General features: G+C 37.8%; 1 protein-coding gene across 2 annotated transcripts; it reads right to left on the bottom strand.

The window, feature by feature from the left end:
- Positions 1 to 4674: 4674 nt before the first annotated feature.
- Positions 4675 to 7484, bottom strand: LOC121248485 (NAC domain-containing protein 73-like). 2 transcript variants are annotated; one of them, XM_041146961.1, is made up of 4 exons: positions 7332 to 7484; positions 7012 to 7208; positions 6672 to 6861; positions 4675 to 5260 (listed from the first exon to the last, which is right to left on the bottom strand). In XM_041146961.1, exons 2-4 carry the CDS (start codon positions 7138 to 7140, stop codon positions 4710 to 4712), a joined length of 870 nt encoding a protein of 289 aa, XP_041002895.1. In that variant the 5' UTR covers positions 7141 to 7208; positions 7332 to 7484; the 3' UTR covers positions 4675 to 4709. The 2 variants fall into 2 exon arrangements, with proteins under 2 accessions (XP_041002895.1, XP_041002896.1); XM_041146962.1 differs by lacking the exon at positions 7332 to 7484 and having other exon boundaries at positions 7012 to 7285.
- Positions 7485 to 25462: the final 17978 nt, after the last annotated feature.

The raw sequence follows: 25462 nt of genomic DNA, 5'->3' as shown, positions 1-25462 counted from the left end.
CATATTGTAGTTCTATTAAATCTTTACGAGAATAGATATTATATTATAATTAAGTTAATATAGAAATTTATCACATTTTGTTTTATATTTAATTTCTATTAATTATTTAATCTAATTAATATTAAATAATGTGATATTATTTTTTTAAAATTCTGTTATTCACAATGTCTCACTTTATTAAATTACTATTCGTATGTAATTTAGTGATTAGTTATTTATTATATTTTTATTGTTAATATATTGATAAACTCTTTAATTGTAAATTTCAGGTTGATTAAAATATCTTCTTCTAGGGTGGGACGTAAGCGACGCAATCCAGCTGAGACTAGTATCGGTCTAGGCAGGGAGATGACTGTTTCAATAGAGCAACAAGTGAAGCTTTCTAACTTCCAGAGTCTTGTCTGGGAGGGTCATTCCCTGCCATCAGTCTTCAGCAAACGTGGTTGGGGACCTATCTTAGAGGAGCGGGAGGAGTCATGGGGGACCGTCTCCTATATTGACATTGTTTCTGAGTTCTATAGAGAGCTGGTGGTGCCAACCCAAATGACGGAGGGGCATATAGGATCTCTACCCGAGGAGTTTCAGTTGTATTTTCATGGGACGGACTAGCTGAGCATCTTGGTATTCCTAGGCTGCCATATGCATATCCAAACGTGGTGCCTAAAGAGTCTGATCCTTCAGCTGAGGAGGAGGCACCAATTATACAGATGAGGTCGATACCCTTGTTGATCATGAGGTGAGGATTTGGTTGTTGGTCCAGATGCTCCCCCGTATGACGGGACAAAGAGCACCAAGCAGGCAGATCTATCTTCTTTCTTCAAGATCCTGAATTTAATAATCGCTAGTAATATAGAACCTCGGTAGCATAAGATAGAGGTTTGCATTGACCAGACGAAATTTATGATACGGGTTGTTGTGGTATTCCCATCGACCTGGTGGGTATATATTCGATAGGATTCGATCAGAGTCTCGGTACATTTCGACGGATATACTGCCATTCAGGATCTTGATCACCCGATTTTTGCTGTTTGTCAATGTCGTGCCTGATGTTGTTGAGCGTAAACGGGAGCCGATGGGACCGATCAATAGCACCACCCTCTCACGCAGCACGGGACACTCGACACTGCGTCTTCATGGACATATTCCAGACCCGGTTAATCCTCAGAGAGATGCACAACCGGGAGATCACGGAGTATCGACTGCTGGGACATCCAGACAGACCGAGGCATTAGTAAACAGCACTACTCGTGAGGACATGGCCGAGGTTGTGCATGCAGCGATCAGCGGACAGACATCTGCGTTAATCGATGCAGTGTGTATGGAGGTCCGTTCTGTTGTGTTTGAGTTTCATAGTTTCATAGAGAGATTACTGGTACCATCTCTGAGTTACGTACGAAACTTGATGCCATGTCTGCGACTCAAGTCACCATCAGTACTCGACTAACATAGATAGAGGAACGCTTAGCTGCAGTCGAGGAAGTGTGCGAAGATTTGGCGTCTTAGTACTTTCTATATTTTATTTATTTATTTATTTTATTTTTAGAATGGACAATATTTAGTGTTTTGTAAATTCAGTATTTAATTATGAATTAGTATTAGTTTATATTTTCTAAACTAATTATTGATTGATATTATTCCTATAATTAAATTGATAAATTTTTTATAATTACTAGTTAATATAAATATAATTCTTAAAAAAAAACATATGATCACCGTTCGAACCATGAAAATAACGTTCAAACAGTATTGATTCATCATTCGAATGATGAATACTGTACGGTCGAATGGTATATCAATTTCCCGCTATATTAATGTTACTTAATGCGCCAAATTTCACGTTCGAATAGTGCTGATTTATCATTCGAACGGTAATATTTTACATTCGAACGTAATGCAGTTTCTCGCTATAATAATTATATTTAACGCGCCAAAATGTACATTCAAACAGTGCTGATTAATCATTTGAACGGTTAAAATTGAACGTTTGAACGGTGGAATAATTTCCCGCTATCATAATATTACTTAACACGCCAAAATGTACGTTCGAACGGTTAAATTTAACCGTACAAACTTAAAACATTACATTCAAACGGTTTCATTATTAGGGACAAAATATTTCGTCGCTAATCATACTGTTCGAACACGTTCGAACGGTTTTGTTCTTCCGTCATTTTTTGGGATGAAATCTAAAATTCGTTCCAAAATCACATTTTTTCGGAGGATTTTCATTTCATTCTAAACTAAAATCGTCCCAAAAAATCTTTTTTGTTATAGTGATTGAAATATGGTTCGAAAATGAGAGTATGGCCATCATGTTTGTCTTTTAATGGCTTCCTGGGTCGATTTATAGCTCCTTTTTTAATTTGGGGACCAATTCAAGCCACTAATCCTATGCATTTTGACCCTAAGCACATGATGTCGATAGTTCACTGAGGCAATAATTAATGAGGTGATGGACCTCCGATCCATCTTCAATGAGAGGAGTTTTTATCCTATGTGTTTGTATTTTCAACACGCTTTAACAAGGATTGAATCAACTAGTTACCCAAAAACTCAGAAAGGAGTAGTGGTTTTCTTATATGATTTTAGATCCGCAAGGGTTTATGAATTTGTTTTTATTTTTGGTCATTTATATGCGAGTAGGAACATTTTGGGTTTATTATATAGCTTGCTTAAAAAATGAGTTTTGTTATGTACAAGCAAGTTTACGTATTAATTTGCATGTTAATGTTGTTGCTTTCATATTCTAAATTCAAATTATTACTATTTTTAATAAAATCTACTTTCTGACCAATCATATTGAATGAATGCACGTATTAGTGTGCAGAATCACTTCCACTTAAATTTTTTTCTTAAAAAATAGTGTCCATTTCTCATAAAGTGATGTCACAGTTATTCTCGTGAATTTGGATAGGGTGTGATGACTCTGATCTGGTTAGACTTGGAGGGTCGTTTTGGACCAGACTGCTTTTTCTTTCTATCCACTCAGGCTTCGTTTGGTTACCAAACTCACCTCAACTCATCTCAACTCATCATTACAACTTTTTCAAATCCCAATACAAAATATAATAAACAATTCAACTTTTTCAAATTTCATAATAATAATAATATTAAAAAATAATATTCTAATAATATTTTATCATCACAACTCAACTCACTTCAACATCCACACACACCCAGTCTTCTTGAGCTATACTTCAATCCGGGCAAAGTCAATTTTGCCGGTTTGCTTTTATAAAGCATGATTTTTTATAAACAAGTTAAACTTCTTCAAAAGCACGAATCTGGCCAAATTTTGTTTTGGGCCGGCCTTAACATATTTGTGGCCCAGACAGGTCCAAGTTCTGTTTGTTAATTTTATCCATTACCACCGAAACACAAAATGAAAAAAATAGATCAATATAGATGCTGACGGAAACCCATTTGCATGCACTATTTCATGTCTATAAATCTGTGAACACATGTATATTTATGCATGCCAAGGAATGACCCTGTAAGAATACACATATATTCATAGCGATGGCCTATTCCAGCCATTCCTGTCAATTCCGTCCACTATGGCCGAACTTTGTATTCAGGACCACTTTTGTTCCTGACTATTTTCCTGGCAATTTAGTAATTTTTAAATCTAAAAGTCATTTTTATAATTTTAATTTTTTGTAGTTTTAAATATGTCCCCTCGAGGCATGTCCGGAAAATAATTTGAGAATTATATAAATAGTAATAAAATAATTTGAATTAAGATGTTTTATTGAATTTTGAAAAAATAGAGAGAATTTTGAATAAAAATATTATAAAGTTAAAAAATTGTTTGAATATTATTTTTTAATATTATTTTTGTTTTGAAATCTGTAAAAGTTATATTATTTTTTATGTTTTATTTGAAAATTTGAAAAAGTTATAATGATTAGATAAAAAGTTAAAGATTTGAAATTAAAAAGTGTTTAATTTGTATTTGAGTAATGTTTATGAATGAAATTTTGAGATGAGATGAGATTTTCTCAATTCATCTCACTTCCCAAACATGGTCTCATTTTCTCTTTGTTTTGATCTCTTTAAAAACTAATTTTAATATTACAAAACTATCTTTCATTTTAAATAGAGTTGTAAAATAGTTATAGATTAATTGTAAGTTTATCATTTTCCTATTTGTAATAGTCTCTGGCTCTTTTATTTCTCTTCTTTGTTTATTTTGTGTATATCAACTCAATTAAGTTTGTGTTTTTTTTAATATTATCTTCTAACACCAATATTATATCTACGTTTTTTTTTTTTTAATGTTTTCAACATATACTCATTTTATAAATCATGCACTCTTCCACATATATATATATATAAATATTTATATATTTACATATTTATAATCTCAAATCGATACATTGTATCGATTCTGAAATAATCCATTCCGGTGGTCAAACTGGAATGATCATCTAATCGGAATTTCAAACTTTGATCCCCACCCTTCTTTTTATTTGGTTATATGTTTCTGGCAAAATTATTTATTACCATTATTTGGGGAAGAGAGAGAGAGAGAGAGAGAGAGAGAGAGAGAGAAGGAAGAGAGAGAATTATTGCCAAATTTTCAGTTTAATACGTTACGTACACAAATAATCCCCCACCTGCCACCTTCATATATATCCCTCCAAAATATACATATCATGCACATTAAATTATTATAACTCCATAAAGTTATTTTTTATTCCTTTCTTTCAAGAAATAAAAGAAGATACATCATCGACTGGAAAATGAGAAAGTAGTTGAGGAGTGCTAGCCCTAGTTTTGCTGCCCTGATCAAAGGATATCAAAGAAGAATTATAGAACTCAAAGAGTGCATTTTTTCTAAAACCAGCTGTACCACCTTGGTGTGCATTATTTTGACCGTTTGATTTTGAAGAAACTGATGAGTCGTCCTTACTGATCAAGGAACCGCATTGTCTTGGCTGGGTTTGGTAGAAAACTTTTGACACCACTAACTCTCCATCTCTCTCTTCTTCATTATTTCCAAGGTGGTATTGATGCATTACCCAATTCGTTTTCTCAGGCTTTCTTTTCTTTCCATAGTTGGTGTAGAGTACAAGTATCTTCTTATAACCTTTCACCTTGCAACTGTCCAAGATTGGCCTTGTCTTTCCTGTTTTATGCCACCTCGTCTCACCACCTTCCATGTCAGCTTGCACCTTTCTCCGTTTTCGAGTCCCCGTCGTGTACGCTTTCGACGGCCGGTGAAAGAAGTGATGGACTAGGCCATCTTTGCTAACTCCTGCATTATATATTAGTAGGGATAGCATCAATGGATCGAGAATATATATTATACACATTAATCTTGTGTTCCAAAACTATTAATCAACGTGAAACCTAAGTAGTACTACAGCCAACTGGAACTCCAAATTATCTTCAGTTAACTTTATAGATGTCTTGTTGAAGCCACGTGGCCCCGAATCAAAGGAAAAGAAAAACAAGTAAAATAAATTAATTAGGAAAAATATATGCACAATTAATTGACCCCAGAACATATAATAAAAACTTTTTAACTCCTTTTGACTCCCAAAAGTTCTCTGCCCGGTTTGGATTAAGAAATCCTCCCAAATCATCTCATCTAATTATTATAATTTTTTCAAGTTTTCGCACAAAATATAATAAACAATTCAAGTTTTCCAAATCTCAAAAAAATAATAATATTAAAAACATAATATACTAACAATATTTTATTCAACTTTTATCTCAATTCATTTCATCTTAACTCACTATATGTCCAAATCTTTCCTTGAAAACATAAAAATTAACTTAGACCTTGAATAATTTTTTTGCTAATATACATAGCATAATAAACCTAGCTTTCACAAAGTTATATAATAAAGTTGAGCACACCGAAGTGGAATTTTGGCTCTACCATTGCACTAGCTATAAGAAAAATGAGCATTTGTGATCGATTATTTGCAATGAGAATGATTATTTGCGACAAAAATAAACTCCTTTTGGTAAGAAATAGTCATTTTTAAAGAAATAATTGGTCACAAATAATTAGTTTTCTTGTTAGCTAGCTATAAAGGGTAGTTGAAATGTTTTTTATTTTTCATTCTAAAAGGTGGTTGTACATGAAATCAAGACGGATTAATTACATTTCGACTAGATTGGGTTTCCCGTTTGTATATATCTTAAGATATATTGAGAGAAATTAATACAGGTACATCCCAAAATATTAGTTTTTCTTTTCAGATTCTAGTACTCAACATTCAAAAAAAAAAAAAAAAAGGTTCTAAGAGACAAACAAAACAGGAAATCTCTACGTACAGTAGTACTTCCATGGTTGTTTGTTTTTTTCTGTAAAAACTTGATTGGATTTCAAGAAATTGTACTTCACCGTTGAAGATGGAATACGTGCAAATCACTAGTCCAACTTGAATTAACTGAAGACAGCTTGTATAGTATGAATTATATTTTTGCTAGTCGAATACAATTTCTGATGTTTCAGAAAAAACAACGAGCTACAAAAATCTGAAAAACAAAAACCATGAGATTGGTAGAGTACCGCGGATTTTTTGCTCTTATTTTTGCATGGGCAGATCACAAATTATTTTTTGCAGACCATCATGCATGCTTAGCATTCTAGACCTAAATTATTTTAGAAAAGAAAAGACCATGAAATTGGGCGCTTTTTAATTAGAATTCACCTGGCAACTTCTCTGGGTGGGTGTAACAAATTCCATTCTCTCCTTCAATCGTAGGGATGAACTCGTCAATAAGAGGGTGAAGCTTACGAGCATCGGTTTGAACCTTGCCCTCTAAATGTTCCAGAATTTCTTGATCAGTTGGGTCGAACTTCACACCCGAAGGTAGCCCCGGCAGATCTTGAAGTCCAGCCTGTACGTTGCATGTTATTTTCATCGTACGTTATTTTTTAACACCAAAGGAAAGATGCGCATAAACAATAATATTATTTCTATAAAAAAGAACAAAACAAAGAAAGAGATCGAAGAGATTTAAAATGAGAATTTATACAAATTTTAGGACCTGCTTATGATCTCTGCATTTGAACTGATAACCACACATGCGACAAGTTCTAATCAGATAATGATCATCTTTGTCGGCCTTTGTGATGATTAATGTTTGGTTGTCGACAGGTTCATTGCATTGAGTCATTTCCTAGTTTCTCTGATCTTATGCCCATTCCACACTGGAAGTACGTCTTTCGTTCTTGGTTTCTCCCCTAAGATTAATGGAGAGAGAACGGATAATTGAAAGGAAGAAAAATGGAATCTAAAGCAACTAGATCGTCTCTTCTAACGCTTGCTCCTCTCATTCACGCTGATCTTGATCATCGTGAGGGTTGCCAGGGATATATATTCTTTCTCTACTTTTAGTCCTTTACTCTGCATGATTGAATACGTGATTTCTTCGCAGATCACTCGTTCATCTTAGTTACTAGAGAAAGAAAGAAAGGTAGCTAGCGTGAATCAAAACAGGAAAGACATCTTTAGAAATATAGCAAGTTGAAAATTAAGAAGTCGTTGAAAAAAAAAAAGAAGTTGCTTCGATCTTAAGTTTGGTTTTGCTTGCATATATTATAAATGTCCAAAAACTTGTAGAAGAATAAAAGTAGTTTTGGGTCCTTTTTAGTCTGATATAATTTGTTAAAACGGGTTTAAGTTTTAATTAAGAGAAAACCAAAAGTTGGGAAATGGGTTTGAGTGGCGATGGGGCAACCAATGTGTGCGTGTGTGAGAGAGAAAGAAAGAGGCACATTGTTATTGGGATTTAGGTTCAATGTCGTCATAGAGTGTACATAAAGCTAAAGTATAAGTTTCAGAATAAAACAAAACCAAAATAGAAAAAAAAAAAAAAATCCATAAGTTAGCATCCAACCACAATCCTATTCCTTCGCGTAGACTTCTCAAGCAAAGCAAGAAACCTCTCTTTCTCTCTCTCACTTATATTACTTGTGTTACTCTCAACCTTTAAAAAAAAGAAAAAAATTTGCTAATAAAAGTTGAAGGATACGATCAGACCATAAGGCTTGGAGAGTTCAAACAAAAACTTCGTTGTAGGTGCCACAGCAATACATGAACACAAAATAAAATATAATATAATATATATATATATAAAATAATTGAGAAATGAAGTGAAATTAATGGTCTAAGATATGAGATATGAAATAATCCCTACGAGGAGGGTGAAAGGGACAGGGAAGAAAAGAGGAATGAGATATGATGGAGCCAAACCAGCTATTTTCTTCACTCAAAACAACATTTTGAGAGATGAAAACTCAAGGATTTATAGAAGGGTATTGTAGAGGACGTGGATAAGCACCAGTTATCCCATAATAAGTGGACTATATAATCATCCTGATCTATCGGCGTTATCATATCACACGGTTAGGCCCATGGGTCACGTGGGCTCTTGAATAGTGAGTCTCCAGTCTTAGGCCCACAAGATGGACCGGTCCTCTAGTTGTGGGCTTATAACCAAGGGACCTAAATATCCCTTCCATTTACCCCGCTAATTTCCTATGTGCTAGCACAAAATAAATTAATTTATTTTATATCTTTTTAATTCCCGTGAAGCCACCTTACCCTGCTGGCTTGGAGCAGGTATGCGGCCACTCAGACTTCCTTTCCTTTTACTTCGCTAAGAATCCATGTTAACTAAGGTGTGGATCCAAACTTATCGTTGTACCCTAAAAGTGTGACCCACGTAATTGTTCGCGCACTTTTATTCTCTCCCATTCGTAAGAATGGTAACTGTTAGCGTTGTCACCCGTTTGGCTTCCAGAGAACCTTCTCATCATTACCCCTTCCCTCTTTCATTTTCTTAATTCATCTTCTCTCTCCCATCCATGCCGCATCTGTTCTTTCGTTTTCACATTCTCTCTCACCTTCAGTCGCGTCTCTTCTTTTTCATTTCTCACATCCTCTCTCATGGCTAATCACGGCTCCTCACACACTCCTAACCAACCTTCGACCTAGACTCTGGCGAGGGCCTCCTTCCATGTCACCGCGGAATCTTCCAATAGTCGAGCCCCTCCATTCTTTGAAGGATTCACTTGGCAGTCCACCCTTACTGAGCGCGACCTAACAATTCTGAGGTTCACCTATCGCATCCCAAATTCTGTGGAGCTCTCCATCTCGGAGGAAGGATGCGTCGATAAGGGTACGCGGGATGAGTTTTTCCCTCCCTGTTTGTGCCTAGCATACGGCTTGCGATTTCCCTTCATTCGCCCAGTCCACGGTGTCTTGGACTTTCTAGGGTTGGTTCCCTCTCAACTTCATTCACATGCGTGGCATGTTCTACTATGCTCATGCGTAGTCTTCTGCATGACCTTGGAGCCCTTAGGGGAGACGTACCTAGATTTGACCGCTAAGGGGTTCCTATCTTTCTATTCTATAAAGGGATTGCCAGGCAACATTTGTAGCTTTCGCGTTCATTCACAACGCTTGGCGGTATTTGAGCCCCCTCACTTTAATGCCAAACAATGGCAAAAAAGAATTTTCTTTCTTTCTCGTTGAGGTTGTGAATTTCCCTCCTTCAAAAGACACATTCAAGATTTATCTGTTCATGCGAATTGGGGCAAATTCCTTGATGAGAAAAGTCTCTTGCTAGATCTAACTGATAAAGAACGGTCTCGCGTTGATACAGTCCTCAACTGGGCTAAAGAAAATGATGGCGGCCTGGAGACTGAGCAACTCCTGTTTGCCGCCAATATCGACAGGTTCCTCGTGGTGCCTGATAGTGCCCACGTTAAGGGGCGTAAACTTAAGGCCGTGACACCTCCGGCGAAGAGGCATGTTTCTCTGTTTGCTATGCATCCCTAAAAATGCACTCATCATAATAAGGGCGGCGAGGGTGAAATTGTAGAACCCACTATGGAGGTGGAAGTGGAATCAAGAGTGGTTGTGGCTTCTAGTCTGACTTTGCTGCTGGGAGTGAGGCGCCTGAAGCCTCTCCTGTGAGGGTGTCGTCGCCGACATCACCAGGTCTTGATGACCTTAATGGGCTCATTGGGCAAGCCCTTACTGAACTACTGATGGCCTTCGACTTTGACTTACCCTTTAAGAAGTCTGGTTTAGTGGGTACTCCCCCTTTCGAGTTCCCTACACTTCTCTCCCCGGCTTTGATTTCTAGTGTCGGTGAGAATTTTGCAGACATTTACAACGCATTTTCTATGGGTGTGTCTGGGATGGCCATGCCTAAAGCTGTTGCTCTCAACTTGGGGGTGCTTAGACCAACGTTGAAGGCAACGACAGCGTTGAAACCTGTGGTGGGCAAGATTCTAAGCCAAGTTCCCTACCAGCAACCATCTCAGGGGGTGAAATCCTGCCAACAAATCAAGAGAGGGTCTTTATTCCTTCCCCTTCTCCCTCTTCTTTTGGCGGTGATGGGGACTCTTCAACTCCCCAGGAAGGGGGTAGGTTATCCTTGGAAGAGTGGAGGGAAGGGAGTGATAGGGCCGATCCGGATAAAGTTGGCAGCGGGAGCCCTAGCGACCATAGGGAAAGGGTCCAAGATGCGTTTGTGCTTGAGTCAGTGATGGGCACCAACATGGACCTAGTCTTAAAGATCTTTTGCAAGTTCCAGATAGACCAACTACAAGATCAAGAGCTAAGAAGATCAAGGAAGTAATGCAATGATTGGTGCAATCCACTTGGGATGAAGCTAGCAAGAGCCCAACACATAAGATGAGACTTTCAAGAAGAAGAACCAATTTTGATCCACTTGATACAAGATATGGAAGACATGACTTAGAGTTATTGCTTGAGACTATTGTTATTGAAAGCTTTCAATTTGTTTAAATCATTTAAAGGATTTATTTTATTAGTTTAGAATAATTGGGCTTAATGATGTTTGGCCCACATATGTTTTATGTTTTATGAACTAGGGTTTCAAGTGAAGTTTTAAGGATAGTTTAGAGATTGTTTTAATTTTCAGCTAGGGTTTCTTTTGGGAAGGCCTTGGATTTCTCCCAAGGGTATTTAGGGAACAATGGGGCCTTATTTTGGCTTAGGGTTTATTTTGTTTAGGGGAAGGGATATATAAGTTACTATAGCCGCGATACTATTCATGAGTTTTTTTATGAAATTTGATGAATTTATTCATTATGAGTTGAGTTTATCTTCTCTTGTTCTTGAATGAACTTTTGAACTTATCAAAAGTAAAACACAACTTTTATGGTGTTCTTCCTTATAATTTAGGTTCTTGATATAGGTTCTTCAACGGGTCTAGATTTTCATATAATCTACGTTCTTGAAACGAGTTGCTCAACAGGTCTAAATTTTCCATTGGCTTGATTTTGACTTTCTTGGGTGAGTTTTCAAATTGATTGTAATTTCAAGGGATACATTTTCACAAGTTCATATCATTTGGTATTCAGAGACATGTTTCTAATTAGGTTTGATTCTATCTTTTAATTCTTGTATTTTTAAATTTAATTTTAGGACTTCATTGTTCTAGGGTTGCAAAAAATAAAAAATAAAAATAAAACAAAAAGAAACAAAAGGTAGGTTGCCGAAATTCCTAGGATTTTTGGTTTGACTGAAATTTGCATCACCTAGGGTTTCAAAATTCTAGAGCTTCTTGCATCTCTAAGTTTGTCAATTGCTTGGAGTGTCGTTCCATTGTCTATTATTGTGTGTTTGAATTCAATTGCTTGATCTTCACAATTGAATATTGATGTTGGTGATTGAATTAGAAAAAAGAAAAGAAAAGAAAATTCGAAAAAAAGGGAAAAAGAAAAAATAAAATAAAATGTAGCATATTCAAAGGCTGCTACATAGTTACAACAAAGAGAAATAAATACGTTTGTTGATTGAGCTTTATCATCAAAGGGGTTGAATACATCTTTCTAGTTAATTACTCTTTACCTCGTATAAATTCCTTGAGTCTCGTGTCATTTTATTCCTCTGATTAAGTGAAAAAATTGTAATAAGACAGTATTTTAATTAAGACTTTTTACCTGAAAATCACTACAAATACTCACTCACACATCACTTTTTACTAAAAGGACAGCCCGAAGTCAAAAGGAAAGAATAAAGGGGTAATATGGTCATTTCACACTCAGGATTCCCACTACACCTTCGTACTACACTTAGGATATTCGCAGATGCTTCATTACTCGAAACCTAACCCTTTCTTTGCATTGTGCTTACAGATTCTACACTCTAGGAACCAGATGGAATTGGAGAGGATTCAGTTAAGGGTGCGGCAAAGGATGAAAAGGAGGAGGATAAAAGGCAAAGAGAGGGAATCAGAGAGGGGTGTTGTTTTGGTATGGGTGAAGAAGAGAAGGAAAAAAAAAGCTTAGGGTTTGTTTTCATTTTTGAGTTCTCATAGGAACGTTTGTTTTCATTTTCATTTTGGTTGAACTTGGGAATCCTGAGATGAAGGGGGAGTAATATCTGAACCCTAAGTCAAGGGAAACCATCGAGCAGTGTTATTTTTAAGGGTATCTATTCCCAGATTGTGGCGATTGTTTCCTTTCATTAAGTTTGCTATCCATCTCCAAATCAAGTCAAGGATTGGGTTTTATTTTACTTTTTTTTTTTTATCTTTCGTTGATTGACAGCACGTTGGATGCTTGAAAGATGAAACCCCCATTTCTCTGAATTTGTTTACTGAACTAGAATGATAGAAATTTATTGAGAATATCTTTATTATTTCTCTTGCTGAGCGTACATTTCATCTATTATCCAAATGTTTTACCCTAGACTGGATTAACATTTGCAAAAGACAATGGGATAAAGAAACTCGTTAGATTACTCATTGTGAAAGGGTTCGCCGAGACTTAGGTTTATTTTCTTTACATAATCAAAATTCTTTTTGCTCATTTAATTTGCTTGAGTCTGTTTGATACAAGTTTTATTGTAGTTCTTGAGTAATTTGATTTAATAGAAGAGTAGGCCAATCTTACTTCATTCCTATTGAATCTTTGGGAACCTGGGAAGAGAGCAACTCAGTTAAAGAACTGCCCTTGGTCAAAACAATGACTAAGAGGGTGTTCTTAGATAGATACATTTTTCATTTCTTTCCTTTTCAGTCTTGAAGCATAAGTTGTCTTAGTCCTTGTGAAATCGACCTTGGGACCTTCACTACACATCAACACAACACCTCTTGCACTTGAGAGGTAAGGAAATTGGAGAACCATCCTCCTTATTTCTTATTCTTGTTTCTTGAACCTATTGTTGATTGGAATAATACAAGGTTATATTGTCTTGATTTAATTCAATTAGTTCTTAAAGAACTTGAGCGAGAAAACTATTGAGGTAAAAGGCAAAATAGTGTGAGACTATTATCGGGAAAAAATCAATTAAGAGTGAAACACGAGTAAAGTGTCATTATTTGAGTGTAGACACGTAAGGGAGTGTAACTGTTAGGGACCCCGATCTTGTCCCTAACACCAAGGACTGCCAACTTGCTTAGTCTTTGGACAATAATGGCATGTATGATGGTGATGATGAGTTCCTAGGTTGATCTAAGGGATGAATAAGGGTGTTTGATGCAATGTGGAATGTCTTGAAGATTTCCCTTGATGTTAGGGCCATTTGGATGATGATTAGGGTTGGTATGGTGAAGTGTAGCTAGGGTTTTGTGTGGTGGCTAAGGATGATTTCGAGATTGGGAAGAGATGGACTAGGGTTGGAATCTTAGCTAAGATGATAGGGTTCAGAATGATGTGGATGAGAGAGGGTAGGGTTTGGTGGCTAGGGTTAGCCAACTTTGGGGTTGGTTACCCATTAATGTTTGGGTGGTTCGGTGTTGGCAATAGGAGAAAGTGTTTGAATGAGTCTAGGATTGCTCATTGACTTTAGGGATTGATTAAAGATAAGATGAGGAAGATAGGATTTGGATATGGTTAATGGATGAAGATGGATGGTGTTTGAATAATTCTAGGGTTGTTCCTTGACTTTAGGGATTAGGAGATGGAAGATAGGATTTGAATATGGCAAGATAAGATTGGGATCTTTGGTTGACTTGGGTGATTGTATGGAATGAGAGATTTGAGGGATTGGATATGGTAGATGAGATGGAGTTTGAATAATTCAAGGGTTGCTCCTTGACTTTAGGAATTGACTAGGATAAGATAAAGAAAATAGGATTTGGATTTGAATATGGCAAGAGCATTGAGTCTTTAGTTGACTAGGTCTATGGAAGGAGTTGAGAGATTTAAAGAATTCGATGAGTGATTGGAGGGATTCAGTGATTCTAGGGAAATTCCTAGAATTAAGAGATGAGATTAGATTGAGTCAACTCTCTTTGAATTAAGGAAGTGGTCAAATGAGACTCTTGATAGGTGGCTAGGGTTTGTGTGAGTGGATGGACTCAAGACTCCTAAAAGGAATTAATTACCTTCTAGAGATTTGAGGTGGACAGCTAGGGTTTTATGGATGGAAGACTTTGGTGTGGCCAAATATGTAAGTGAAGTATATGGACTAGGGTTTTATGGTATGGAAAGATTTATGGACAAGCCAAGTATGGCAAGTATGACTCATGGATAGGACAATGTATTTGAGGGATGAAGGCTAATTATGGGAAGTGAACTATTATGGGAAGTAGAGCAACACTAGGGTTGGTCGAGTGGTGTATGTGGGATAAGGTTGTGGCCCAGTATGGTAAATGGGAAATATGGCTAGGGTTTTATAGAGGGGCTGCTAGGTAATATGGATGATGTTTTATGGAAAGTGGACTAGGGCAAACACTATAGTGGACGAGACTTAGTGTTTAGGTGGATCAAATGAATGAATAATATGTATGAACACATATGAACATTCAAGAACACAATGATGAACAACTTCACCACCAAGTCAAGAATGCACAAAGATGAATAAACTCAACAAATGAATATGAAGACTCTTTTTGGTTTATTTGAATATTTAGATATGCAAGAAAGTATAGATGAACAAGATGGAAAATAAGAACAATGAAGATAATGGATGAACAAGATAACACTTCAACTATTGATTCACGGATTGCATAATAGTTGAAATAAATCTCATAGATTGATAAACTTGAAAATAACAAAGATAACACAACTTGGATTCATGAATTGCATCAAGTTGCAATAACAAGATAAGTTGAATCACACCTATTCACGAATTGCAAGGTGATGATTCTCTACTAGGGATTCATGAATTACACCCAAGTAGCCCAAGTGCCTAGCACCAAAAGGGTGTTCTCAAGAATAAGTCTACCCACTTAGGGAATTTGCCAAAGGTTCAAAAGATGTAAACTAAATGCCTAAGGGTCCTATTTATAGAGAATACAAAGTGAAAACCCTAATAGGTCCCTTGATAAATAAAAATAAATTAAATTAATTAGTTAATTAATAAACAAATAATAGTGGTGTGGAACCCATGGGGGCCCTTGGTGGGTAAACAAATTAATAAACAAATCATATCTTGGACTAATGGAATTTCTAAAATCTTAAATATCAATAGAATCATTTCTTGCAGCCAGCAAATGTCTATACCTTCAAATCAAAAAATTATTTCCTAGAGCCACAGATATCCAAGACCTCACATGTTATAGTCTGTAGAACCTTAAACCTTAAATTTCATCAAATTCCTTACTATAGTATGCAGAATCTCAAACATTACTCTGATACCAACTGTAACGCTCTGGTCCCACACATGTCGGAGAGTTACTTCCTATCACTTAAACTTACATTTCAACAATATAACAATAGACTCCAAATTCAGAATATCATATAGAAATTTCGATTCAAACTAATTTCTTCCATATAACCAATTTTCCAAAAAACCAAGTCATCATAACATAATAAAATTTCTTAATAAAAAAAATGTCAATACTCATAAAAACTTTCTATGCTAAATCCACTATACTTAAATCATCTCACCTAATGCCTCATAATCTTGATCTTCAGCTGAACCATCAAAATACTTGAAAAATATTGTGGAGATAAGAGGTAAGTTATCAACAACTAAGTAAGCAGAGAACTTCTACTAGTATGTAAACATGAGCATTTATAAAGCTTAGTATGCAGAACAAAACATGTACTTTCAGAATGCAGAAACAACAGATTTACATTCAAAATGCATAAAAAAAACTTGGTACAAACTATCAGAGCGAAATTTTTAGAAAAACAAACTTGTTCCTAGAAAGAAAATCCTTCAGCATATCCAAACTGAAACATTATATTCATATCATCTCATAACATCACATTAAGATAAATACCATGTTTAACCCCAGAGGTAGGGTTATAAACCACCATTATACACGTGGTTGGGCCGTATACTATATTTTACCACCGTGGTAGGGTTATAAATCACCATTATACCCATGGTTGGGCCGGATACCATATTTCACCCCTGTGGTAGGGTTATAAACCACCATTATACTCGTGGTTGAGCCGTATACCATATTTCACCCTCGTGGTAGGGTTATAAACCACCATTATACTAGTATCAGGGCCTTAACAGAAACAGAACGAAACATCATTGGAACTAGATCACATTCAGATACAGAATCAAAACTTCATGCCAAGGTTTTCAAATGATACATCATATGAAAACAAAACACTGAATAGCTTCAAATCATTTCACATGTTTGAAATAAATAGAATCAAAACATCTTCATTTATTCATATAAAAAGCTTTGAGATTTTCATATTCGCTCTTTTTGCATAGTTCAAAAATAGAATGCACAAAATTAGCTCATGTCTACACTAGTTAGACAGAAAATACTTTCCCTTATATAGAATTTATGCATATGCAAAATAAACATCTATGGTCGTTTTGGTATTTCTTTTCAAAGACAAACATGCTTATTTTCAAAGTCAACCTCATTTCATTTTTTTTATGCAAAACTAGTATATGAACCCTGCTTACCTGAACTTATTTGCTTTTCAGCAATTTTCCTCAATCATGCCAAACAAGAATTACTCGTCACCTATAAAATAATCACATAATTTCCATAAATTTCCAATCAAACACGTATTTCAATATTTAAGCCTAAAATGCTAAAATAACCTGTTTTAATTCCTCAAAACCAACCCTGAAATACCATCACTTCTCCAAATCCAAAAATAACCACTTAAAATGCTCTAACTAAGCTATTAAATTCTAATACATTTTCTAAAACTGTAAAATAATTTTAGTAATAAACTCAACTATGCCACAAAATACAATTATGGTTTAAAGATTCATTATAACCAAACTGATTAAAGTAGGCGGGCAAAGATTTCATTTAAAAACTTATACTACAAACAAATTCTACAGACAGCAGGTTTATAAAAAACATGTTCAATAAGCACACATTCAAGGGCATTCTAGGAAAGAAAAAGAAAACATAACCTACATGGCTCTTTGAAAACAAAAACTGGGATTTACAAACACGTAACAGTGGCCATGGTTGATTAAGTGAAAAAATTGTAGTAAATGAGTATTTAAGTTAAGACTTTTGACCTGAAAATCACTACAAATACTCACTTACACATCACTTTTTAATAAAAGGACAGTTTGAAGTCAATAAGAAAGGATAAAGGGGTAATATGGTCATTTCACACTCTAGATTCACATTACACATTCGCACTACACTTAGGATATTCTCAGATGCTCTATTACTCGAAACCTAACTCTGTCTACATTGTGCTGACAGATTCTACACTCTAGAAGGAACCAGATGGAATTGGAGAGGATTCAGTTGAGGGCGTGGCAAAGGATGAAAAGAGTGAGGATAAAAGGCAAAGGAAGGGGAATTAGAAGGGGGTCGTGGTTTTTGGTACGGGAGAAAAAGAGAAAAAAGTTTAGGGTTTTATTTTCTTTCTTGAGTTTTCTTTAGGAATGTTGTTCATTTTTAGTTTGGTGGAACTTGGGAATCCTAAGATGAAGGGGGAGTAATTTCTAAACCCTATGTCAAAGGAAACCATCGAGCAATGTTTATTTTTAAGGGTTTCGATTCCCAAATTGTGGTGATTTGTTTTCGTTCATTAAGTTTGTTTATCATTCCCAAATCAAGTCAAGGATTGGGGTTCTTTTCACCTTTTTTTTTATTTTTTATTTTTTATCTTTCATTGATTGAGAGCACGTTTCATGATTGAAAGGGGAAATTCTCATTTCTCTGAATGTGTTAACCGAAACTGGGATGATAGAAATTTATTGAAAATATCTTTTATTATTTCTCTTGTTGTGCATACATTGTATCCATTATCCAAATGTTTTACCCTAAATTGGATTAACATTTGTAGAAGACAGTGGGATTATGATATTCTTTGGATTATTTACTGTGAGAGGGTTCCCCGAGACTTAGGTTTATTTTTTTTAGATAATCAAATTTCTTGTTCGTTCATTTAATCTGCTTGAGTTTGTTTGATACAAGTTTTACTTTAGTTTTTTTAGTGATTTGATTTAATAGAAGAGTAGGCCAATCTTACTTCACTCCTATTGAATCTTTGGGCAACTAGGAAGAGAGCAACTCTATTAAAGAACTGCCCCTTGGTCAACACAGTGACTAAGAGGGTGTTCTTAGATAGATACATCTTCCATTTATTTTCTTTTCAGTCCTGAAGTATAAGTTGTCTTAATCCTTGTGAAATCGACCTTGGGACCTTCACTACACATCAACACATCACCTCTTGCACTTGGGAGGTAATAAAATTGGAGAACCAATGCTTACCGAGGAGGAAGGTGGGACGCAATGGGAGGGCTAGGCGGATGTCGTAGGTGGTCCACACGGTGGCAGAGCACTGAGAGATAGAGATAGATAGTGGTGAGCGAGAGTGAGTGAGTGGTGGAGGAGAGAGGGAGAGATCAGCACCGTGAGAGAGACGAACAGTAAGGGAAAGAGAGAATGAGGGCCAAACTGACAATGGGCAACCGAAAGATGGATATGCCATGTGATGTTGGCTCGCGACGACATAGGGTTGGGTATGGTGGTTCGGGGTGGCGCAAGGTTGTGGCGTACGGTGAAGCTTTTCCACAGTTAGGTTTACTCCAATAAGGATAGTCTTGCGGCTTTGAGTTGGTTATTGACGGTGGTTGGTGCAAGGCCGTGGGAAAACGTCTCACGGCTGAGCCACGGTGAACTAGTGGCAAGTGGCTAGCAACTTTCATCACTGGCATCGGAGGTGAAGAGCACAAAACTTACTTACTTTTCTAGCTTAAAAACAGAGAATTCCGAGTTATGGGTGTTGTAACACCGTGATGTGTAAGACATGCAGTGGTGGAGTTTTCGTTCTGTGGTTTTCGACTGTTTGCACAGCAGTGAGGAGGGTGATGAGGTGGTTTATGGTGGGGAAGAGGGTTACGAGAGGTGGAGTGGAGCACGACCCTATGGTGGGGCTGGGTGTCATTGATGGTGGTGTTAGGAGTTGCAATGGCCTGCTGCAAATCCGAGCACTAGAGGCGGGCTAAAGGCTGTAGGTGGTGGTCTAGGGGAAAGAAACTGTAAGGCTTGGGAGGAAGCTGCCGTGCATGGTGGGGTCCCTTGGAGGGCTCGTTGGTGGTTGTTGCTAGTGTGGATTTACCGAGGCTAAGGGGTGGAGGCACAATGCATGGGTTTCTCTCGATCTCTATACATGTGTGTAGTGACCTGCGGTTTGGGTTGGCGTGGCGGGGGGAGGTTGCAATACAAAACAACATGGTCTGCCAGTGGGGAGGTCATGTGACGTGGGTGGTTGTGAAACTGAAACCTTAGGTTTGATGAGGGACGGAAAAATACTTGCATGGTTTTTTTTTAAAAATATATAAAAAAACCTAATAACAAATAAAAAAAAAAGGTAGCAGCTTATGAAATTTTAATGCGAGTGAAACTTTAAAATGTAAGCCTAGTGGTTGAAACTAGATACGATCGTGGGCTTGGATTTCAGGGCTTGGGTATTACAAGGAGTGTGTGAGGTTTTCCATTAACATTCTTTTTGTGCTACACATTACGATATCTCATAGGAATGACTCATCACCAAAGGGGATGGCCGATAACTCATCGTTTGTGTTGCAAGCCATGAAACAATAGTTTGAGCGGTTGAACTTGGTGTTGGGTGAAGTGAGGGATATGATGGATCATCAAGAAGCAGTAATTAGAAATCTACAGGGTAGGAGAGATAGGAGGCAACATGAGTCTAGTGTTGAAAATGGGTATGAGAATAAAGAATACGATGATGATGAGGAAGATGTAAAATCGAAAGTTAGGATGGGTGGAATGGGCAAACATAGAGGAGCTACGTGTGAAAGAGGACTTAGAGGGAACTCAGAGGGTCGGAATTGTAATGCCCATCCTTGTGGTGGGACCTTTTATAAAATGATTTTAGAAAAGACAACAGGAATTACCGTTCGATTTAAAACTCTTTTGCGTCTATACCCAGGGTGCAAGACTCTACGTTATAAAATAAAATGTGATTTGAGAATAAAAGAGGGCTACAGCAGAAATCATCGATTTTAACAATAAAAGGCCTCTCATACATTTAAACACTCATGCGTAGACTTCCATACTCTTCCCCATGGGCCATGTCCGTCCTGACGCATACTTCTCATTCAGTTCCTATGGGGGAGGGGCATACATAAAAACTAAAATGAGTCGATGACTCGTAAGCATTACTTCATACAGTTAAAATATAACAGCATAGGTTTTCATTCATGCATTTATCATTCATACATACTATACGTACATGCATACGTGTGTTCGTTTGAAAACATCACTGGATGGGATTTTTCTTTTAAAATGGGTTTTCTTTCCGTAAAACATTTCTCCCATTAGTACCTTCTTTTCTTCAAGAATTCGATGCATTCATACATTCTTTATTATCATTTTCATTGGCCGGTACACACTATTACGCCCCGTATGTTGGGGTTAGGGTCTTCCTTTGGACCCAGACTCCGCCCGTGGCCATGGGTTGGGAATCCCTTTTTAATCAGGGGGTAGCACTGGGTGCACTACTAATACTACTTACCAGGCATTGCAATCTACCCATTCAATGGTACCCTTTCCATTCATTCGTATAGCCGTTACGTATTTTCATACATTAAACATCAGTCCTTTCATTCCTTTTTCATATTTTTGGTTCATGGAAAACATCGTTTAAAAGTATGGGCTTAAACATCATCTTTTTATGGCATCCGTAAAACATCATTTCATGGCATCATAAAACATCAGTTCATTGATTTTCTTAGAAAATACATATAATAGATACTGCGTATACTCATCCATTCACATGTGTACAATTAATACTTTTGGGTGCGTAAAAAGGGGCTGCCAAGGAGGGGTCATACATACTTATACCTTTGAACACGTAGCATTCTTTTGTAAAACATCTTTCGTGTCGTTTTGTAAAGCATCATAAAGAAAAGCGTTTCATTTCATTTCTTGTATTTTAGAAAAACTCTAGAAGAGTATGAATGCAATACTTACCTGGACTCCATGCTACTTTCATATTATGCAGTCCATTCATGTGCGTGTCAGATGACAACCTACATGGAAACACATAACCTTCACATCATTCTCTATCTATTGCATAAGCAAGTTAAACTATAATTAGAACTACACTTCACTTGAATACTCTCCTTCTATCTCATGCTCTTACGTGCCCTTTATTATGCTAACACCTTCGGGGACCACTTAAGGTCACTATATCATCCCAACTCAACGTTCTTGCCTCGAGTGCTCATCACTAAAGTGAACCCGTGATTCACCTTAGGATTAAGATACTAAGACATTCGTCTTACTCTTCTTACTAACCATATTCCGACGCATGATTCTGACTGATGGAATCACACATCCCAATCCTAGACAATACACCCGTCACTACCTTGATGCACCTTAGCTCATGCTAAATCCTCATTCCCATCCATACACGCCACACGGCTCTAAGCCAGTTATGAGACTTAAGCACCGTGTAACTATGTCTAGGACAGATTACCCATTACATATGGTGAATCCGTCCAACACCTGTGTCTAACCAGATTACACACGTACCTTACCCCTTATCGCTTAAGTTCAACATATAGCATATTGATCACCTGCTTGTGTAAACAAGCACCATACTTCGATACCAACATTCTCTTAACCCGACTAGCACGACTCTTCATGCTACCCGTCCGTTTTGACAGTTCATCCCAACACTTAACACGACAAGACTCCGTTCACAACCATGCCTTACGTCACATCATGCAGCTTAAGACTACTCTCAAGCTACACCGTGACCTTGTCACATCACCTAACATCCCACTATGCCATTCTTACTCCAACTCCTAACTCATCACGAGTACGGTTCCTCACATACTCCTATCATATCATGACATCTCGTCACCATCCTAGAGCGCCATTCCTACGCTAACTCATCACCTATCATAAGCACGACTGCTGGTAACCATGTCACTTCGTGACATTCCCCAGTCATGCTTCCGTTGCGTACTCCTACACTTGTTCTACTACTTCACCCATACTCCCAGCCATAAGTCAATTACGGTGACCCATGTCACCTCAAACTACAGGCCACATCACAACTACTTTGGGACACTGTTCCATAGTTTCCGACACTACTCACCATGCTCTACACCCATCAACCACACAACCATCCTTATCTATGCGATACACCACACGGTGTGCGCTGCACCTCTTGGAGTACACTCTACGTATACTCCCTTCTCACACGCTACGCCACATCACCACTATGGCATACACGCTATATGGTGCATCACTCCATCACATGGAGTACACTCCACGTGTACTCTTCCTTCATACACACTACGCCACACACAGAGTACACTCAACTTGTACTCTTCCCATTCCACATGCCATGTCATCAATACAGTACATACTCCACAACCACACTACACAGCACAGTCCAAAACACTTCAAAGCACACTTCCCAACTACACCCAACACTTTACAGCACACTACACAGATATGCCCAACACTTCACTACACAACACCTCACAATACAGCGAACCCCACAAATACCAACAGCACAGTCCACAACCTAATCAACTAATCAACATCTAACATAAATAACGAGGGATAGTGGGTTATACTATCGACGGGATAACCCGTACGATAGCTATTTGGGCGTTTGGATAGCTAAGTATGGTCTTAAAAGGGCTCCTGGTGGCCTTGTGGTGGCGGTGTGGGGGCAGTACACAGTGTATCTAGCCATGTACAGTGCGGTCAGCCACGTACAGAGGCTGTCTTGGCCATTGAAGGTGCCTAGAGGTGCGGGTCTAAGCGTAGGAGGGTCGGGTCGTGGTCCTGGAGTGGTGGTCTCATGATGGTGCCTAGGTGGCACACGTCAGAGACACAATGGCTCATGAAGGAGCTAATGCCGTGGCTCTCAACTATGGAAATGGAGAGGGAGGGCTTGGCTGGTCATGGCTGGCCATGAAGGAGCTGAAGGAAGTGCGGTGGAACTTGTGGTGGCGCTGGGATGGCGCCATGGTGGTCTATGGCGGCGGATCGAGTTTGGGAAGGAAGGAGAGTCCATAAGAAAGTGAGCGACAGTGAGCTTGCATGAGGGGTAGATCGAGGCCATGGGTAGTTGGGGTAGGTCGATGGTGGCCAAAGGAACCTCAAGACAGTGGTTGGAAGTCAAGGGTGGCGATGGACGGGGAGAACCTGTGTGTGAGGGAGGGAGAAAACCAGTGTGTAGAGAGGCTATGGGCCTCGGGTCAAGTGGAGGAGGAAGGGGAAGGGAAGGGGAAGCTCATGGTGGCGCTTGGTGGCCGTGGGTAGCTGCGCACAGCGGCGCAAGGAGGAGAAATGGGTAAAATCCCATTTCGGTTGCTTACCATGGAAAGGAGAGGGAGGGTTACACGGTGGTGGCCAACTTCTGTGGTGGAGGCTCACCGGCGTGAGGGGACATCGACGATGGGGGCGGTGAGGCCAGGTGGCGCTGGGCTGAGCTGAGGAAGGAATGGCTTGGAGAAGGGCATCGTACCACGTACGCGTGAGGGAGAGGGAGGAGAGAGAGGGGGAAGGGAAAAGTGAGGGGAAAGAGAGGGGGCTCTGGGTTTTAATCTAGTCCCTTCCTCTTGGGATCTACAAAACAATATAACGATGGGGAATTAAAACACTAATTTGACAATGCGTAAACATTTACTTAATTAAAAACACTAAGAGGAATTAAGGTAGAATATTAGTTAAACTAACTTTAGTTTATAAAATAATATTCCTTCATCATTAATAAAATGATGAAGTCTTATTTAATACCTTTAAAGAATAAAATCATTTAATTTAATTAGAGTTTTAAACATAATTTAAATCTCATAATATTTTAAATAACTGAAATCATTTCAATAATAACATTGAAATGATTTTCGATAATTATAATATTTTTGGAGCTCTTCAAAAATATTATAATTATTTTATTTAAAATCAAACTTAGTTCAATAACACTGAAAATATCTAATATAAATATTTTCAGTGCATTTAAAACATTGGGCGTACTTTAGAAATCACATATTATCTTTGAAAACACGCCATCAGGATTCGGCATGCAGTCGTTAGAGAGAAGGGGCAGACTATTGTATAATTTCCGCCCTTAAAATTTGCTAACGTAAGAAAGAAAGAACGTACGTCAGAAGGAAGGAGCGGGGTGTTACAGGGATGGAGTAGATATGAACCATGGGAGTATCAAAATGAATATATCATATTTCTAAGGTAGAACTGACCCTGAAGCTTATTTAGAGTGGAGGAAAAAGATAGAGTTGATCTTTGATTGTCATAATTAGAGGAGAAGAAAGTGAAGTTGGCAGTAATTAAGTTCACTGTTTATGCTATTATTTGGTGGGATCAATTAGTAACCAATAGGAGGAGGAATTATGAGAGGCCTGTAGAGGCATGGGGAGAGTTGAAAGCTCTCATGAAGCGGAGATTTGTACCTTGCCATTACTATAGGGACATTTACCAGAAATTACAAAATCTTACACAGGGTCTAGGAATGTGGAGGATTACCATAAGGAGATAGAGATGGCAACGATTTGGGCTAAAGTATAGGAGGCCCGGGAGGCCACCATGGCTAGATTTTTTAGTGGTTTGGATAGGAAAATAACCAATGTAGTTGAATTGCAGCATTATGTGGAGATAGAGGACATGGTGCACATGGCTATGAAGGTAAAGAGGCAGTTAAAAAGAAAGCGGATAACAAGGTACACTTGGTTTATAGCACTCTTTGGAAACCAAAGTGGGATAAGAATGATCAAGCTATAGCAAAGAGACAAACCGAACCACCTAAGGGAAAAGATTAGGGAACTAGCAAGAACAAACCCAAGGTAGAAATCCAACCTTCAAGGAATAGAGATAAATGTTTTAAGTATTTGGGTTCAGGGCACATCACTTCTCATTATCCAAACTAGCAGGTGATGATTATGCGTGACAATGGGGAGGTGATGACTAAGAGTGAAGATGATAGTGATGAAATGCCCAAGTTGGTTGATACTAGTGATGATGATGGAGTGGAATACGCCGTGACAGGTGAGTCTCTTGTTGTCAGGCGTGCTCTCAATACACACATTAAGATGGATGATGCAGA

The sequence above is a fragment of the Juglans microcarpa x Juglans regia genome, chromosome 2D (assembly GCF_004785595.1).
Source record: "Juglans microcarpa x Juglans regia isolate MS1-56 chromosome 2D, Jm3101_v1.0, whole genome shotgun sequence".
Lineage (NCBI taxonomy): Eukaryota > Viridiplantae > Streptophyta > Magnoliopsida > Fagales > Juglandaceae > Juglans > Juglans microcarpa x Juglans regia.
The sequence above is the reverse complement of the archived record's forward strand: the minus strand, read 5'-3'. Positions and strand labels throughout refer to the sequence as shown.